At 45.3% G+C, this 20,526-nt stretch overlaps 1 protein-coding gene across 1 annotated transcript in view; it reads right to left on the reverse strand.

The window, feature by feature from the left end:
* The window catches only part of PREP (prolyl endopeptidase), a 121,698-nt gene that overhangs the window by 74,408 nt on the left and 26,764 nt on the right, over positions 1 to 20,526 (reverse strand). The window contains exons 3-6 of the mRNA XM_062186558.1: positions 17,496 to 17,629; positions 15,957 to 16,087; positions 13,222 to 13,431; positions 9,034 to 9,155 (exon numbers count right to left, since the gene is read on the reverse strand). Of these exons, the coding sequence (XP_062042542.1) occupies positions 9,034 to 9,155; positions 13,222 to 13,431; positions 15,957 to 16,087; positions 17,496 to 17,629 (597 nt within the window). The remainder of the gene's footprint in view (positions 1 to 9,033; positions 9,156 to 13,221; positions 13,432 to 15,956; positions 16,088 to 17,495; positions 17,630 to 20,526) is intronic.

Here is a 20,526-nt window from a genome sequence, read left to right on the forward strand (position 1 = left end):
CAACAATTCTGGATTATCATTTTTTATTACTAGCATAACAACTTTAAAGCCAGTGAATTTGGCTATTCTCAGTTTCAATCCCATATTATGATAAGGATAGCTGGTTTTTTTTTTTCTTTTCTTTTTTTTTTTAATTTTTGACAGGCAGAGTGGACAGTGAGAGAGAGAGACAGAGAGAAAGGTAGGATAGCTGGTTTTCCAAATGACCTAAGTAAGCAAATTTGTGTGTGTGTGTGTGCCTCTCATGTTAACAGAAAATCAACAGAGAAGGGTTTAATATTCTGCACTGTCAAGCATTTAACTATCTACTAGACCATGTGTCCTCCAAAACAAAAGGACACAAAGCCAGTATCTATGTATACATAGAAATGTGGACTTCCATGAAATACATTTTCAAAGAAAAACTCCTAAGCTAATTTCCTGGACATAAAATTTCTTTACTAAACATAAAATTTCCACTTAGAATCCAACAAAAAGGATACAGAAAGTTTTTCCATAATGTGTGCATACACTACTTAAAGTATTTCCTTCTGTATGTTATAGTACAAAAATTAATTGTGTATTTTAAGTAATGCACTAAAAAGCAGTGAGACTTGAAATTGTCTCAAATTAACAAAAGAAGGTAAGTGGATTTTAATAGCTTTGAATGTTAATCATAACTCTCAGAGCAGGAAACTTTATCAAATGTGCCCTATAGACACTTGTGAATTCTTTTCATAAGATCCATGAACCATAACAACATTCACTGAATATTAAATGTTTCTAACATATTTAATTTAATTTCTAAAGAAAAACTTTTAAATCTCAAACTACAGACAATGATGACTTTTCACTGATGGGACTCATTCATAGATTTATAATTAAGAGAGTAACAGAAATAGAGGCAGCTTGAAGCATAGGTAGGTATGCATTACCACAAACACTTCTAAAATGCTTAGCAATCGCTAAATTGAAGTATCTAGCTTTTCCAGTACAGCACGGTCCCACTTTCCATGGTTTCAGTTACTTGTGATAAACGGTGGTCTAAAAATATTAAATGGAAACTTCTAGAAATAAGCAGTTCGTTAAGTTTTACACTGCGCACAGTGTTGTGAGGAGCATGATGAAATCCTGCATGAACCCACTGAGGATGTGCACTGTCGCTTCCTGCAGCGTGTCCAGGCTGTATACATTACCCTCTGGGCAGTCGCTCGGCGGCTGTCCTGGCTAGCAGATGCACTGCCTTCATATCACAGTGCTTGTGTTCACATAACCCTTACTTCACTACTCACAGCGCTGCTCATCTTTCACTGTGCCTAAGTTATAAATTAAACTTTTGTATGTGTAGGAAAGAGAAGTATACTTGGGGCGGCACTGTGTGTAGTCGCAGGTACCCTCTGGGGGTCCTGGAACATCCCCTCAGGGATAAGAGAGGGGCTACTGTTCAGAGTGGCAGCAGAGCACCACAGGGGGAAAAGAAATCCATCCAAATACTACACTGAGTATCACCCGGAATGCTAGACGTCCTGAGAAAGGAGAATCTATTCAAAGTGAAATAAAAAATAATGTGGGTCTTGACATTACAATTTCCAATCTCCCTGGTCCTTTCTCCGGCAGATAAATGTGGTTATTCCAGAATCTACTCTTTCTCTGCTTTGTTCCCTTTCTGGACAGTCATGAAAGCCAGCTGAGAAAAGTGACCGCTGAGGAAATCCGCAGTTGTAATGACACCACCGACCCTCTCCCACCCGGAGCTGCACCAGAGAGGGCGAGCGGCACAGCCGGCTTCTCTCACATCCTGGGCTCTCTGGCTTTCTGACTGTTAGCCCTCCCCCGCACGCCCTGGAGACCTTCCTGGGCACTCGGCATGATGGGCATGACCACGTAAGGCCGTGCTAATGAAAGGGGAGACAGCAGGGGACACAAGCATAGGCTGAGGAGTACCGGAGTACCAGAATACCAAGGGGATTAACACAGGCCCTGTGCCAGACAGAGAGGGGGCTACTGGAAGGTCGCTGCTCCAGCACAACACTTAGTAAAGAAAGCGGCTGGGGGAGGGGATGGTGCTGTGGCATCACGGGTAAAGTAACCTGCAGTGCCAGCATCCCAAATGGGCACCAGTTTGAGTCCCGGCTACTCCACTTCCGATCCGGCTCTCTGCTATGGCCTGGGAAAGCAGGCCCAAGATGGCCCAAGGGCTTGGGCCCCTGCACCCATGTGGGAGACCCGGAAGAAACTCCTGGCTTCAGATCGGTGCAGCTCTGGCCATTGCAGCCAACTGGGGAGTGAACCAGCAGATGGAAGACCTCTCTCTCTCCCTGCCCTCCTTCTCTCTCTGTGTAACTCTGACTTTCAAATAAATAAATAAATCTTAAAAAAAAGGGGGGGGGGCATGGGAGGCCACGCCCATGTGGATTCTCTGGAAGGTGAGGCCACCTTGCTGGTCTTCCTGTACAAGGACTGTGGCAGGGAGGGTGGGAGAGTGTGGAATCCACCGGAGTCAACTATCAGGCAATGCGTGTCTCTTCCTGTGCAATGCATGAGATATAAATATATAAACATGCATTTTTAATGACCAGGGAACACAAGAGAACAGATGAAAATAGCCTGTGGATCTTAGGATCATTGGTTACTATACTCAACCTGTCTTTTATGACCTTGTCTAAATATGATCAGAGTCGGGGAACTTGGAAGGCTTCCATAGCCTTGGCAACTCATGACGACAGCCTAGGATGGTTACTGGCGCCATAAACTAGAGTGTCAATTTGTTGGGTCAACAACAGGAGCCACTGTGCGCTTGCTCCTGATGTGGGATCTCTGTCCTTAATGTACTGTACATTGTGATTTAATGCTATAACTAGTACTCAAACAGTATGCTTCACTTTGTGTTTCTATGTGGGTGCAAACTGTTGAAGTATTTATACTAAATTGATCTTCTGTATATAAATAGAATTGAAAATGAATCTTGATGTGAATGGAAAGGGAGAGGGAGCGGGAGAGGGGAGGGTTGCGGGTGGGAGGGAAATTATGGGAAGGGGAAGCCATTGTAATCCATAAGCTGTATACTGGAAATTTATATTCATTAAATAAAAGTTAAAAAAAAAAATAAAAAAAAAATAAAAAAAGAAAATAGCCTGTGGAGATGTGGGGCAAATATAAAGATTTAGGGTTACCTGTGTGTAAAGAAACATGTTTTTCAAGAATTAGGCTTAACAGGGGCAGGCATTTGGCACAGTAGCAGGTGCTGCTTGGGAAGCCCACTTGCCATATTGCAGTGTCTGGGGTTCAAGTCCTGATGCTGACCCTGATTCCAAATTCCTGCTGAGATGGTCAAGTGGTTGGGTCCCTGCCACCCAAGTGGAAGACTCAGACTGAGTCCCTGGCTCCCAGCTTGTAAGGCTTGGCCTAACCCTGGCCGTTGTGGGTATCTGGGGGGGTGGACCAGAGGATGGGAGATCGTTTCCCATTTATCTCTCATATAAACAGAACAAGAAAAAGAAATGGACATCACTGAATTGGGCTCTCACTCTGCTGGAGAATAATAACAAAAGGCTGGGCATTTCCTCCTTACCCCTTCCTAAAGGCACTTGATGTCTTTTCACAATCTTCAATCTACAGCACCCTCTGCTGGGAGCCAAGTCTCAGACTGTTCGACTTCTTTGGAGTCCTTTGCTTTTTGTTTTTTGAATTTCCCCCAAATGTTCTCAATTCATGTTGTAAGACATTTTTTAAGGCCTAACAAAACCTTCTAATACAGGACAATTTCTATTCTCCCAGCAGGCTCCCCTTCAACTAAAACTGCAGAGTCTATGTGAACTATAACTGACACCCCAGTCCACACGAGCCAAGCGCCAGCTGTCTGTGCCCCGTTCCATTGCAGGGCACCAGGGAGTGCTGGCTGCCGAGCACAGCAGCTGGGACACGTGCAGGAGGCACTGAGGGCGGGCAGCCGGCCTGAGAGCTGTTGCTGGCGGCTGAGGAGAGGACAGGCGAACACGGCTTGTACTTCCAGGATGGAAACTTGTGGACGTGGCTTACCCCGAGCCAAGGGCGCCGGGAAGGTAGATGGCCTCAAGTCAGCTTGGAAGGGCCCTGCTTGAAAAGCCACAATGGTGGGGAGAACAGCAGAGAGGCTCGCATCTCGGGCAACTACTGCTGGGAGCGGGAGCTTCAGTGTGGTGTGCAAAAGGCCAGCCACACCAGGGAAGAACAAAGTTGAGAAGCTTCTAGAACCATGGGTGGGGGGTTCTCACCACCAAAGGATGCCATCAGCAGGGCTCTGGTGTGGATGTGGTTTAAGTTCTTCCTCTAAGGAGTCATGGCTTGCGATGTTGTCCCCACGGTGAGAGTGCAAACTTAACCTAACTGTGGTGTTTCAAACAGGGCATTGGAAGAGGATCAGGATCCATGAGGGTCACCAGGGGGATCCTCCATGACTGCATCCTGTGGCCTTTGGAGGAGAGAGACCAGAGGAAACACCCGCGTGCTCCCTGGCTCTGGCTGTCATGTCTTATGCCTCCCTGGAGCTCTGCCTGCAAGACCGATGGCCAGCACCGTATGTGGCCCTGGCCTTGAACTTCCAGAACTGTAAAGTAAGTAAACTTCTTTTTTTATAGAGTGGCCTGTCTTGGGTATTTTGTTAGAATAATGAATAATGGACTAAGACAAGGGGAGCTGCCACCTGCACACATGCTGACTGCCAGCAGCCAAGAGAGACTGACAGATGGCTCCAGAAACATCCTGTTCCCCTCTCTAACTCTTTGTCCCTGCATGGCCACTGGAGAAACCAGGAAGAAATAAAGAGGAGGAGCCCTCAACAAACCAGCTCCTGGGGTGGCTATGTGTTTGCTAAGCTTGAGCTGGGGGAAGAGAAAGCAGTGTGTGCACTCAGGAGCACTGCTTGGTTCTGGACTGAGATGGAGTTAACAGTAGTTCTAACATTCAGAAGTGTCTAGAAGGCCCTTCTGGTCATCTGGAGCGATCCCCGGGCACAGGCACGCAACACCGGGAAATCCAAAGCTGCTTCCTGATTGGAACTCACTGAGCTCTGCCTGTTCCAGGCAAACAAGACCTGTCTGTGCAGGAGGGCCCAGGAGGTGTCTGGAAGGGAAGGGGTGAGTCATGGGGACAATGAGGACACAGCATCTGGGATGCAAGGGGCAGCTTGCAGAGACCTCGGATCGTGGCAGCCCAAGGGGAGCAGGACCTGGCAAGTCAGACACCCTCAGCCCTGTCTCTGGCCACACCCTCAGAGCCTGCACTCCTCACCCGGCTGCTCCCACTGCCTGCAGCTCTGTTCTCACCCAGGACACCTGTTTTCAAGAGTCTAGGAGAAGCTGCAATAAGTCCTCCACCCACAGACTCTCAAAGCTCACAAAGCCCTGGAGGAACTGAATGCAAAAAGACGCACAGATGAGATGACTTTGCCTAAGGCTGCAGAGATGGCCTGAGAATAAAAATCTCCTGTGTTCTATTCTAACACACACCCATTGCTCCAACACCAGCTCTTCCTTCGCAGGCACTGTTAGATTCCCTAACCAAAAAACCAAGTCCCAGGATGACCCCCAGAACAAGTACTTCAAAAATAAAAGCAACAGTTGCAACACACGTCTTTGGACATGGTTATAAAGAGAACTGCATGGGGCCAGCGCTGTGGTGTAGTGGGTAAAGCCGCTGCCTGCAGTGCCAGCATCCCATATGGATGCTGGTTCGAGTTCCGGCTGCTCCACTTCCGATCCAGCTCTCTGCTATGGCCTGGGAAAGCACTAGATGATGGCCCAGATCTTGGGCCCCTGCACCGGAGTGGGAGAACTGGAAGAAGCTCCTGGCTTCGGATTGGCCCAGCTCCGGCCGCTGCAGCCATCTGGGGAGTGAACCAACAGATAGAAGACCTCTCTCTCTCTCTTTCTCTCTCTCTCTACCTCTGCCTCTCTGTAACTCTGCCTTTCAAATAAATAAATAAATAAATAAATAAATAAATATTTAAAAAATAAAAATAAAGAGGACTGCTGCCTTTCTCTAAGATGTAGGTCTCTAAACTGTTAGAAACTTGTTTGCTTCATTCCCTGGGAAGGTCCTGGGATGCCCATTTGCACACCAGACAGGGGTGTTCCCAGCCCAGCCAGGCCTGCAGTGCACCAGCTCTGTAGACTCCTGGGTTTACCCTACTTCTCTGAAGAGCACAAGAACCTCCTGCTTTAAGGGTTTTCTTCATGATCGAGATTTTTCTGCATAGATGACTTGTAACAGAACCATCAAGTTCATATCTGCAGAAGTACAGAACCTATGCTTAAGTGACAAACAACACTCCCACTGGAGCAAGACTGAACCTCTTTGCTCAGAAAGATCATGAAGAGAGGGGTAAGGAAGGAAGGAAAACTCACCCAGCAAGCCAGGCCTGCCCATCCAACCCTAGCAATCAGTAGTAATTATATAAATGATAAACAAATACACATGTCAGTGTTGTATCTGCAAACCTGATCTGTGTATAGCAGCATCACTCAACTCATGCCATGGAAGGCAACCCAGTGTCCATGGACAAAGGGATAAGTGAAATGCAGCATCTGTGTACAGGGGATAGCGTTCCACTTAAAGATGAAGGAAGTTCTACCATATGCGCCTATGTGGGTGAAACCTCGAGGGCCTTAAGTGGCGTAAGCCAGTCACAAAAGAACAAATACTGAATGATGACATTCTTGTGTGAGCTACTCAGAGTAGCTAAACACAGACAAACAGAGAAGACGCTGGTTGCCAGCTGGCTGGGGGTTAGGGTAGAAGGGGAAATGGGGATTGAGTTTTCACCAGGTACAGAATTTCAGTTTTGCAAGGTGTAAAGAGTTCTGGAGATAGAAGGCGGTGGTGGCCGCAAGACACAACGGGGTACTTAACGTCACTGAACTGTTCACCTAAAAACGTTAACGTCATCGGCTTTATAATGTACATATTTTACAATTTAAAGAAAAGTAACAAACAGAATGAAAAAGTTAGATGTCTTCCCAAACACTAATCACAATCTGAGAAACTAAAGTGACATGCGTTAAGCTGTCATTGTTTTACTTTATACCTATACGCCAAAATATATCGAATTTCTGGCATTTCTTTTCTATTTATTTATCTGAGAGGCAGAGAGGGAGAGAGAGAGACAAAGGGTAGGGCGGTGGCAGAACGTCAGTTCCTGTCTGCTTGTTCTTCCCCAAATGCCCACAATGGCTCTGGGCCAGGAGCTGAAGCTGGGAACCAGAGACTCGATCCAGATCATCCGAGAAACCATTAAAAATAAATCTGTCAAAAAATGACAATAACAACTACACAAGAAAAGCTGGCAGGGTAGGGAGTTAGATGAGAAGGAAAAACACTAAAAGGGGGTGCATTTTAAGGCAATAAAATAAAAGTCCCAGTAATTAACTTTCAATACATTCCATGAAGATCTGGTAAACTTTTTCTGTAAAGGTCCAGATGCTAAGTGTTTCAGCTTTCCATGGCAGTCCCTCGCCCCTGCTGCTAGAGCTTGCAAGCAATCACAGGTAAACTGGGTGTGGCTGTCTTTCAATAAAACTTTATTTACAAAAACAGTGACTGGCATTGTGGTACAGGGAGCTAAGCTGCTGCCTGAGATGCCAGCATCCCATATTAGAGTGCAGATTTGAGTCCTGTCTGCATGGCTTCTATGTGCCTGGGAAAGCAGCAGATGGTGGTGGTGCAAGTACATGGGCCCCCATCACCTACATGGGAACCAGGGTGGAGCTCCCGGCACCCAGCTTTGGCCTAGACCAGCTCCAGTCATGGTGGTCATTTGGAGAGTGAACCAGTGGATGGAAGATCTTTCTCTCTCTCTCTCCTTCTCTGTTACTCTGCCTTTCAAAATACCTCTTTCCTAGGCCGGCGCCGCGGCTCAACAGGCTAATCCTCCACCTTGCGGCGCCGGCACACCGGGTTCAAGTCCCGGTCAGGGCGCCAGATTCTGTCCCGGTTGCCCCTCTTCCAGGCCAGCTCTCTGCTGTGGCCAGGGAGTGCAGTGGACGATGGCCCAAGTGCTTGGGCCCTGCACCCCATGGGAGACCAGGAGAAGCACCTGGCTCCTGCCTTTGGATCAGCGCGGTGCGCCGGCCGCAGCAGCCACTGGGGGGTGAACCAGCGGAAAAGGAAGACCTTTCTCTGTGTCTCTCTCTCTCACTGTCCACTCTGCCTGTCAAAAAAAAAAAAAAAAAAAAAAAACCTCTTTCCTACCAAAGTTTGAATTGTCTTTCAGAGAAGAGGTGAGGTAATGAGCTAAAAAGTTTGCAGCTGATTTCTTACCAGCACTAAAAATGAGATAATATCCCGCCCATGTTAAAACAGTCAGAACTGTTCTCTTTAACAAAAAAATACTCCTCAGTACACAGGAATGAACTAACACAGTGCATTCTTACTCTACACACCTCTAAGTTTCATCACAGTTGAATCTCAAGAAACAGAACAAGGCCGGCGCCGCGGCTCAATAGGCTAATCCTCCACCTTGCGGCACCGGCACACCGGGTTCTAGTCCCTGTCGGGGCACTGGATTCTGTCCCGGTTGCCCCTCTTCCAGGCCAGCTCTCTGCTATGGCCCGGGAGTGCAGTGGAGGATGGCCCAAGTGCTTGGGTCCTGCACCCCATGGGAGACCAGGATAAGCCCCTGGCTCCTGCCATCGGATCAGCGCGGTGCGCCGGCCACGGCGGCCATTGGAGGGTGAACCAACGGCAAAGGAAGACCTTTCTCTCTGTCTCTCTCACTGTCCACTCTGCCTGTCAAAAAAAAAAAAAAAAAAAAAAAAAAAAAAAAAAAAAAGAAACAGAACAAAACCTGAGCTAGTAACTTCAAACTTCAAAGACACATTATTTCAGCAGAGGTGGGTTCCAGTCAGGACCCCTGAAGCAATGTCTAAGTATTTATAAGAAGGAAAACTACCTAAATACCAGTAATTTTAACAAAAGAATATTCACTCACAGGGCTTCCACCATCTACAAAATCCTCAAGGATAAGACTATTCATACGAGATAGGTCTTTGAGGGTAAGATGTCACAGTTGTACGGTACCTCAGCGCCACCCATCCATTTAGGCTCATCAGGAAACTCAGCACACAAAATATCTTCTGACTGATCGGTCCCCAAGACATGGTAGTAGAGCTTTTGGTGGAGATTGGTGGATGTCTCTGTGCCTGAAGGAGTTAAAAATGTATCCTGAAATGCGGTTGGCAATTTTAAGAAAATCTATTCCACTCAAATTGTACAATGCTAGAAACATTTTCAAAATAAAGTACCTGGTGGCAGGATACAAGGTTAATACACAGAAGTCAATTGCTTTGTTACCGACCAGCAATGAACAAGTAGAAGTTGAAATTAAAAACACAATACATTAGCATTCAGGTATAAATCTAACAAAACATTTACATGATCTTTATGAGCAAAACTACAAAATTCTGATGAGATAAAAAAAAAACATGAAATAGATGGAGAAAGTCCATGTTTGTGGATAGGAAGACTTACTATTGTCAGTTCTTTCCAACTTGCAGAGGACTGACACTACCTGACGCTGTTACTATGGGGCTACATATCCAAGACAGTGTGGTACTGTCAAAAGAACACAGGAACAGATCAATGCAACAGAAAACAGAGCCCAGAGCAGATCCACAAGGATACGGTCACCAATACAGGATGAAAAAAGCCAAGGCAATGCAATGATGAAAAGACGGTCTTTTCAACAAATGGTGCTGAGCTGGACATCCAAATGCAAAAAAGATCTTACACCCTTCTCAAAAGCTACTCAAATGGATCACAGACTTAAATGTAAAACATTCATTGTAAAACCCCTAGACAATAACCTAAGAAAATCTAGATGATCTCAGGTACAGTGATGAGTTTTTAGATATAACAAAAGAAATAATGGATAAGCGAAGCTGGACTTTTCAAACTCCTGCACAAAAAATGACACTATCAGAAGCACATAAGACAAGCCAGACTGGGAGAAGATATCTGCAGAGATGTATCTGATGGAGGACTGTCACCAAAAATAGACAAAGAACTCAAAAAAAAAAAAAAAAAAAAAAAGACTGATTTATTTGAAAGGCAGAGTGACAGAGAGGAAAGATGGAGAGAGAATCTCCCATTTCCCAAATGGCCTTAACAACTAGGGCTGGGAGAAGCCAGCAGCCAGGACCTCCATCCTGGTCTCCAACACGGGTGGCAAGTGGGCTATCATCCACTGTCTTCCCAGGTAGCTAGCAGGGACTGGATCAGAAGTGGAGCAGCTAGGACTGGAACTGGCACTAACCAGGGATGCTGGCATCACAGGTGGCAGCTTAACCAGCTACTCCATAATGTCAGCCTCACAACGAACTCTTAAAGTTCAACTGCATAATTCCAAACCAGGTAGGACATTCTAGAAAAGGCAAAATGATGGAGACAGTAAAAAAAGACCAGTGGTTGTTGGGAGCAGGATGGATGAATGGATGGAGCACGGGGCATTTTTAGGGCACTGAGGCTACTCTGTAAGATGCTACAATGCTAGATGCATGTCTCAATCCACTGAATGTGCAACAGGAAGAACAAACCCCTAGTAGAAACTATGGACGTCGGGTGATAGTGATGTGTCGATGTGGACTCTCCAATTATAACAAAGTGTGGTTCTGGTGCTGGAGTTGACAATGGCAGGGGCTATGCATGTATAGGGGCAGGGATTATGGAAACCTCTGGATCTTCCTCTCAATTGTGCTGTAAACACAACACTACTCTAAAATATAAAGTTTACTTTTTAATCAAAAGTGAAGTATCCAGTTGGATATGATCCTGCAAGTAATTCATACAAACTCACTGGTTTTGGAGACTAGAATGAAACTGAATTTTTATTTCTTTATGGAGTTGAGCCAGGGTGTCAGGACAAGGAAGGAAAAACACAGTGAGATAATGGCATAATGTAAAAAAAAGAAAAAGAAAAAAGAAAAGAAAAGCTTGCTGGTACTTAAATGATTTTCATGGAGTTTTCTAAGAACACTAGTATATGCTATGAACAGTTCAGCTTTATTTGGAAGGACCCCGTCTCCCCACAGCCTCTCACCCAGCAAAACTGCAGCTGGGAGAAGACGCTGGCTTTCTTAAATTAATCATAACCACTAATGATTATGTTTGCCACTAAAAGATGAAAGTAAGTAACAACTCTCTTGCTTTTCACAAGGTGACATAATAACATTGCTCTTTCACAAGCCCTGCCCAGTTACACTTTTATTTGATCTCCCAGGAACTTCAAAACAACCCACATTTTCAAACTCTGGAACACTCCTAGCACAGCTAACTCAATGTGCAGAGCACAGATGTCTCTTATTTTTTTTTCTTCATTTTTTTAAGCTGTATTTATTTATTTGAAAGGCACAGTCACAGAGAAAAGGAGACATGGAGGGACAGATTTCCCATTCACTGGTTCACTCCCCAAATGGTCACAGTGGTCAGGGCTTGGCCAGGCCAAAGCCAGGACCCAGGGGTCCAGACACATGGGCCATCTTCTGCTGCTTTTCCAGATACATTAACTGGATCAGATATGGGGCAGTTGAGACCCAAACTGGTGCCCAAATGGGATGCTAACACTGCAAGTAACGGCCTAACCTGCTGCAGCGCTGGCGCCCCCTGCTGTTACTGCCTCTTGTAGTCCTGTGCTGAATTAAGAAAACAGTCTAGTTGCAGTCTAACCAAAAGACAGCAAAAGCTAAACATAGCCAAAGAAAGGAGAAGCACGGCAGCTTTATTCCCAATTCCATTGGTAGGGGAGGAGTGGAACACAAAAGGAAGCAAGTATAGCTACAGATGACACAGACAGAGCAGGTCTCAGGGCAGCATGAACAGTAGTCGTGCTTCTTGTCAGGCCCAAGGCCCACAGTCACAGAGCCTCTGCACTCAAGCTCCTGATCTCTACCACAGGGACTGTAAAACCCACCTGCGAGACCATCCAAGATAACGAGAAACTGTCACCCATGCACATGGGGTAGCACAGGGAAGACAAGGTCGACAGCTTATCCCAGCAAGGTACAAGGTACTGGGCCCTTCCTGTTTGGAAACGTTAGGAGGGAATGCGGAAAGAAAGGAGGGAGGGACCATTTGACTACAACAGGATCTTTGTGCAAATGAGAACAAAAAAGGTATGTCCAGAAAGTAAGAAGGAGAACAGAGTCGAGATAAATGCAACCAACAGGTAACCCTGCTAATTTTGATCAGAGGAAGAGATGTGATTACTGTAGTAGGAAAATTTGATAATTACTCAATATCAACAAATAGGTTGCAGATTTGTTTTAAAAAAGTCCATCTTCTCCATGATCCCTCCTGGGAGAACTAACATGTCTGTTAAGGACTGGTTGTACTATGGCCCCAACTTTTTTATGGGGCTGGCACTGTGGCACTGCAGGTTAAGCCACTGCTTGCGAGGCTGGCATCCCATTCTGGAGCTCTGGATTGAGTTTGGACTGCTCCACTTCTGGTCCATCTTCCCACTAATAGGTCTGGGAAGGCATTGGAAGATGATCCAAGTACTTGGGCCCCTGCAACCCTTTCTAGACAGTAGGATAGAGTTCCTGGCCCCTGGCTTTGGCCTGGTCCAGACCTGGCTGTTGCAGTCATTTGGGGAGCAAACCAGCAGATGAAAGATGGCTCTGTCTCTCTCAGTCTCTCCCCCTCTATGGCTCTGCCTTTCAAAAAAATAAATCAACCTTCAAACAAGAAAAAAATAATGGCCCCAGTTTTTCACGGTTTCCTGAATCGATCTCCCTACCTGCTGAAAAGAGACTGGCCCTGTGACTTGCTTTGGCCAACAGACTGCAGCCAAGGTGATGTCAGGGACATGTTTAGCATCAAAAAGGCTTGCTACTGGCTCACCCTCCTGGAATCCTTGTCCATGTGGAGTTGCCATGGGAACAAGCCCAGGCCAGCCCCCAGAGGACCAGAGACCATAGACATTAGTGTGGTTGTCCCAGCCAAGACCCCAGACAGGTGAAAGAGCCAAGCCAACATTAACCAACCAGCCTGCAGCTGTTAGAATTCATCCAAGCCCAGAGCTTCCTAGCCATCCCACAGGCTCATAATGGTTGTTATTCTAAGTCACTAAGTTTTAGTATGGTCTGTTACACAGCAAAGCTAACTGGTACGGCACCCTTTGAAAAGTCTGGTTCTAGAACAAACCACCTGTGTAGCTTTTAGCTACCTCACCGTGTGGACAAAAGTGCTTCACCTGAAGTCTTCACTTACCATCACTTTTTCCATCCTGTTGGGGGTAAGAATTGTAGAACATTCCCTTCCCATCGTGGGTCCAGGCCATACAGCTGAACTTAACTCTTTCAAGCACATCTGGAAGTTCTTTGGCACCATCGACTTTCATGAACTTGATTGTCACCCAGTCTGAGCCACTGGCACTCAGACCATAGGCAAAATATTCACCATCTTCACTGAATGCATAACCTAGGAGACACAGGAGAAAACCGTCTACCGAGAACACAGGGACACAACTGCTGCCTTGCCCACTGTCCACTACACTAGCTGCCAAAGCCCTCTGTGATAACCCAGAAGCTGAAAGGGACAACAGAGGGAACAGGCACCTGGGAGTGAGGGACCTTGGGGGCTCGGCCCATGTCTTACAGGAATTACCCTGATAACCTGGGACAAGCTTCCTAAGCTCTCTAGTTTTAGTCTCTTCTGTGAGATGAAGTACTGGATTGCATGCCCTCGCAGATGCTTCCATGTTTGAATTTTTGTAGCTCAACAGGCACAGCTCAGTGAAAAGCAGAGCTCATCTGGGACTTCTGGCATATTTTATTTAGACTATAAAGGGAATAAGGGGAGAGAGGAAACTGCTTTTAGAGTAATGACTAAATTATGACACATACCATATAATAGAATTAAATTGTAGCCGTTAGGTCATTTGGGGGATGGAATCCAAACTACTTGCAATCACTCTTTACAATCTCATTTGCAGAGTGTTACTGGCACTCACGATTACTGTGCACAAGGTCTGGCCCTCAGAGACCCAGGTAAATAAAGACTGGGCGTTTGCAATGAAGGTTCATAGTGTGCACACCTCAGAAATGACTGAGGACAAGGAAAGCAGCATGCTGAGATGGGTGTGCCACATCCAGCTCTTTAGGGCCCCGACAGGAAGTTCTCATCACTAAGGAATGCTTCTTCACAGATAGTTGCATGGTCTGTATCGGCTTCTGCAATTATGAAGTATGAATAGCATCTCGTGCCACACCTCCTGTTAGAGACGCTGATGCCAGAGGTTTCTCTGTAAATGTTTGCTAAACTTCACGGGGATTGTTAGTTCAGTTATTATCAAGTTCTTACTATTTTACATGGAATTCCAATTCATAGGAAATTCGTTCAGAATCTCACAAACGTACTTACTAATCACTTCTAACTGTTACGAAATATCTAGGTTCATACGTATACAAATGCAGAAAGGAGTCTGAAAGGTGATGGGGAAAAGAAAGATACACACCTTTTATTCTATATAGCACCACAGTGTGGATTATTTATAATTAGGAAGTTTTAAGAAATAATTTAAATAAAACATATTGGTTTGAAATATGTGTAGGGGTGGGCATTTGGTGTAGTGATTAGCTCACTCTGTCTCTTTAAAATACATTTTAAAAACCAAAGAAATATGTTTTAAAAAACCACACACTTTCCAAAGAATTAGAATGGGTACTCCTCCATAATGTTCCGTGCCCAATTTACCTTCTCATCCTTCAGGACCTCGTACACAGCAAACATTTCATTAAAAGTCACTGGAATGCCCCATCAGGGCCAGAGGCAGTACCCTGCTATCATGAAGTCCTTCAGGGTGGGCTGCAAGATAGATTTGTAGGGAAACCAAAAGAATTCCTGTGCAGGCTATGTTCCTGCCAGAGACCCATGTATTAAATTCATTTAAAGCTACAGGCTCAGGTTCACGGAAGAGCACTCTCATCAAGCTGGCTGGCATCTCCCAACTGAGATGATTAAAGATCATCATTCACATACACAGCCTATTCAGGGAGGGGGCAAGGGACCACCGAGGGACTGACTCATGGCTGGAAATGCCTGTAAAAGAGGGTCTTTGTATCAGTGTGATGCCAGAGGGCCTGTCACTCCCATCTGATTGATTACAGAGGACTTCGGGTCTCAATTTCTCAGTTCTGGAGGGCCAAACTCACACGTGTGTTTTGTGTACACAACAGAAAATACTACAGGGGAAAAACTGTACCAACTTCACTAAGATCACCCAGGATAGTACCAAGAGATAATTTTTAGAATGTGCAGTTATTAAACAGAACTGAAGAATAACCTACTTCCTTGCCCTAGAACTTGGCTTACAGTACAAAGCCAGGGTCGTCTTCCCTGTGGCCTGTGGAGGAGGTTATCTTGGGGGCAGAGTTATATAGGGCACGCACAGCCACTGTGGGCAAGACACATTTATTTAACTTTTAAATCTACATCTTCAGGGCACAGGGTACTGAGCTGTCCAATTTTTATAAGCTAGCATTTTATTTTACTTTCAATTCCAACATACTGACAATTAGCTAGATTTTAAAACTCTGAAATGCTTTCCTGTCTTCTATTTATAGCTGGGCCCTTACTCATATGGCTTCATTTTCTTACAGGAAAGGACTTGGTTTCTTTTTCACTCACAGATAGGTCTTGGGGATGTTATAGGAAATGACAGTGGTCAAGATCCCAGCAGCTCCCAGAAGTCTTTGAAGCTAATTTGGGTCCAGCAGGAATTATTCTCCAGGGCTGCTGCGTGCCATGAGAGGGAAAGGAGGAATGTGATTGTGCACGTGTTCTAAATAGACTGTGCAAAAATTAGCTCTCCTAACACTGCGTGTACATCTGCTTGACAGTGTGGTCCATACCCTGCCTGGTATTTGAGAGGTGAGGCAATGCATTCCCTTCAGAGCTGCAAGTGAGGGCATTGGGCCCCTCGGGCCTGGCTATGCAGCACTCACCTCGCAGGGCCACCGTGCCGTCATCCGACAGGAGGTTGGGGTCGAGGAACACTCTGGCCTCACCCTCTAAGGAATCCTGCACGTATAATACTCGCTGGTTCTGCAAACCTGTATTGTAAAAATAAAAATACCTGGGAGACAGAAATGGTCTTAATTTAGCCAAGGAGTTTTCTATTTGTGGAGCAAAATCAAACACATAAAAGTAAAAACCAAAATAAATAAAACAAACCTGAATCAAATCCAAAACCAAACACATACAAGAAAACCACTAAAATCAGGTCTTAACAAGGGCAGGCATAGGAACTAGGTGAAAGGTCCCACCATCTCCTTGTATCAGAGTCCAGGACCAGAATCATTCTGTTAGGCATTTACTGTAATCTACATGGCCTGATTTGCTAAAATTAACACCGAGACTCAAATAAAGCAGTAAGTTTTTATTTTACATGAAGAAAGTTGATTTCCCATAATGAAAACCTGGTTCACTTCCCAAGCCAGGATGCCAGGGTAGGAGACTGCAAGACTGCAAATATTCCAGGCTTGGTGGGTCCTACAGTCAGCCACTCACCTCGCAGCCACAGCACAATGGCAGCCATGCACAACACACAGACAGATGGGCATGGCCGTGCTCCAACTGACTGTATTTCTAAAAACAGGTGGCAGGCAGGGTTTGACACCCAGACTACTGATCTGTGTATTGGAGCGGGAGGGCCTCAGGCATTCTAAAGCCAACCTGTGATGGTGGCTCCAAGGAGATTGAACATGAGAGAATACGTTTAAGTGGGTATTCAAATGAGAGGAGCAAGGGGGGTGAATTCACACATGCCACCTCCTGGCCCATTCCATCTTAGGTGGAAGAAATGCATCTAATGAAATGTTTTCAAGTAGTATAAGCCAAAGATAATTTGTAGTAGAGGCAAACAAATCACTATTGCCATAAATCATCCAGTCTCAACAATGACTAGTCATACAACAACAAAGATTTCCTATCAACTAGATTTCTTTATACAACGTATCTGTACTGACTTCCTTAATCATTATTTTAGCAATCTGGATAATAGTTAGTAGACCAATACATGTTATTTTCATATCCAACTACAGAAAATTAACTTTTTAAAATAATGAATTAATTCTGTAAACTGAGAAGTTATTTATATTTTATCATCTCCAAAAGCATCCTACTAGAGGGGCTAGCATTGTGGCATAGCCAGTAAAGCCACTGCCTATGAAGCTGGCATCGCGTATGGGTGCCACTTCATGTCCCAGCTGCTCCACTTCTGGTCCAGCACCCTGTTAATGGCCTGGGAAAAGCAATGGAAGATGACCCAAGTACTTGGGACCCTGCTGCCACACAGAACACCCAGATGAAGCCCTGGCCATTGCAGCCATCTGGGAAGTGAACCAGTGGGTAGGAAATCTCTCTCTTCCTCTCTCTCTCTGTAACTCCTTAAAAATAAATAATCTTTAAATAATAAAAATAAAAGAATAAAAGCATCTTACTTGAAAATAAAAAGAAAATTAAGTGACAGCAAGCTCACATACCGTTTTCCTTTCTTGAAGTGGCAGCTGTACTTGGGATAGTCATAGAGTTCCGTCATCCTCTCTCTGTACAACCCTCGGACTGGGCACTGCTCGAGAAAAGGCACAGTAATCTTGTTCTGGGCCTCCACAAAAGCCTGCGGAGAAAATTAAAGCAGACAGAACAATCAAACACAAATTGTTCCAGGCAGAATATTAGCTATTAATACAGATCAGTAGAGGCACAAATTTTCCCACAATAAACAATAATGAATGACGCTTACGTAGCCAGGATGAATTCATTTGAAACCAAATTCCGATGGAGAAGGTGCTTTTAATAGGCCAACTTTACAGATGGAGCAGGGGTGTGCTCTGCGTGACCAAAAAGTTGCCCAGTTAGGGAGTTAATGTTATAGCATAGGGTTAAGCTGCCACCTGCAACACTGACACCCCCTATAGGGGCCAAATTTTTTTTTTTTTAAAGATTTTATGTATTTTGAGAGGCAGAGTTACAGACAGTGAGAGGGAGAGATAGAGAGAAAGATCTTCCTTCTGTTGGTTCACTCCCCAAATGGCCACAACGACCGGAGCTGCGCCAATCTGAAGCCGGGAGCTGAGTGCTTCTTCCCGGTCTCCCACATGGGTGCAGGGGCCCCATCACCTGGGCCATCTTCCACCTCTTTCCCAGGCCACAGCAGAGAGCTGGATTGGAAGTGGAGCAGCTGAGACTTGAATTGGCGCCCATATGGGATGCCTGCACCACAGGTGGAGGATTAACCTACTGTGCCACTGCACTGGCCCCAGGAGCCAAGTTTGAGTCCTGGCTGCACCACTTCTGATCCACCTTCCATCTTCCACTGTTTTCCCAGGTGCATTAGCAAGGAGCTGGATTAGAAGTGGGGCAGCCAGGACTTGAACTGGTGCCTATAGGGGTGAGGGCACTGCAGGCTGGGGATTTATCCCACTGTGCCACAGTGCTGGCCCAAGATTTCTTTCTTTTTTTTTTTTTTAAATTGGAAAGGAATGGAACCAAACAAGATCAACAGTGGTTTCCAAGAAGGGCAAGATAAATCACCTGCAGGAAGTCAGGAGACCCTGGCAACAAAGGTGGAGAGAAGGACTCTGTTTACAAAACATCAAATGCACCCAGGCACACCCTGTTTATAACCAAATGTTAGAAGTTTCTAATACCACAAAAACTTGGCCTCCTGAAACATCACATCTGGTTATCAAAAAGCAAAACAAGTGGGACTGGTGCTGTGGCATCCCATATGGGTACAGGTTCAAGTCTCGGCTGCTCTACTTCTGATGCGGCTCCCTGCTAATGCACCTGGGAAACCAGTGGGAGATGGCCCAAGTCATTGGACTCCTGCATCCATGTGGAAGACCTGGAAGAAGCTTCTGGCACCTGGTTTCGGCCTGACCCAATCCCGGCCCTTGCAGCCATTTGGGGATTGAAACTCTCTCTCTTTTTTCTTTCTCTCCCCTTCATTCTCTCCCTCCCTATCTTTGCCTTTCAAATAAATAAATCTTAAAAAATAAATAAATAAATAAATAAATAAATAAAACAAGATTAACTGTATCAGTTTTAAATCCAGTAGAAAGTTCCATCAGGTCTATAAATAGGCAACTCAAGAGGGGAAAATGTCAGGAAATTAAGAAGGTAATATCTTTTGAACAGCGGACAAAATGCTTTATTATCAGGTCCACCTGTAGATGCTTCCCCACGCTCTAAAGGCCCATCCAGGCCCAAACAATCTGAAAGTGGACAAACACGCAGGGGTGTCCTCCATAAACTGCCAGCCCTGCTCTGCAGAGCCTTGATTTGGTGCTGAAAGAAGTTGTTCCAAACTCCATTAATGTTTATAACACCCTGGAAAACAAGAGAGAGTGTGAAGTCTGAATCCAGGCCTTGGCAGCATGTTGAGAGGACTAACTAAAGGAAAATAAACTGTTATGAGTCATACTTCTTGGTTCATTCAAACAGAACATAAAATTTATTGAGTCCCACAGAAAGACAATTCCAGCGATAGCAGGAATCAGCAAACTTCACCCTAGCTTGTCTTCTTAAGGCCCTTGAACAAAGAACACTTTTTTTTTTTTTTTTTTTTTTTAACAATGGAGAAGGGAAGGAAGCTAACCTAGACCTATGGGGATTATAACACAGAAAATATTTACAGTGCAGCCCTTGGCCCAAAGAGTGTACCAATTCTATTCTACCTCATTAAGAAGAGCATGGAGGAAGAAATTGGCTTTTGTTTTCAGTTACAAAAAATCAATGCATATGAGAGAAAACACCCAGGGTCAGCATTTGTGAGATCACTAAGTGCATCCAAGAGTATGATCTCATTTTATGGTGGAAGGAAATACCACACCTACTTCACAGCTATGGGGACAGCAGTGTGTGCTATGAAAGTCATCCAGTCAAGGTCACACAGTGTGTTCATAATATCACTGGGGAGCTGGCGCCATGGCACAGTAGGTTAATCCTCCCCCTACAGCACTGCCTTCCCATACGGGCGCCAGTTCTAGTCCCGACTGCTCCACTTCCAATCCAGCTCTCTGCTATGGCCTGGGAAAGTCTTAGAAGATGGTCCAGCTCCCTGGGCCCTTGCACCCATGTGGGAGACCAGGAAGAAGCACTCAGCTCCTGGCTTCGATTGGCACAGCTTCAGCCCTTGCAGCCACTTGGGGAGTGAACCAACAGGAGGAAGACCTTTCTCTCTGTCTCTCCCTCTCATTATCTGTAACTCTACTTCTCAAGTAAAATAAATAAAATCTTTTTTTAAAAAAGAAAGGAATATACAAATATTAATCAAAAATAATATTATTGACATTGGAATTATCTTACTCCAGCCACTCTAACGGTGGCCGACTCCCACCCAGGGGAGAAAGGAGCAGTGGCTTGAGCCTCCTATGATTTTCTCCTGCTTGGGCTGGGCTGGATTGGATGGGATGGGCATAGGAGGGGCTAGGGCATGCACAAGGATTAATGAGAGCCCCGTGTGTGTTATCAGTGATCCTGGCATTGTGGAGGTGTGAGGAGGAGTTCAGG

This window comes from Lepus europaeus, chromosome 3, assembly GCF_033115175.1.
Source record: "Lepus europaeus isolate LE1 chromosome 3, mLepTim1.pri, whole genome shotgun sequence".
Taxonomy (NCBI): Eukaryota; Metazoa; Chordata; class Mammalia; order Lagomorpha; family Leporidae; genus Lepus; species Lepus europaeus.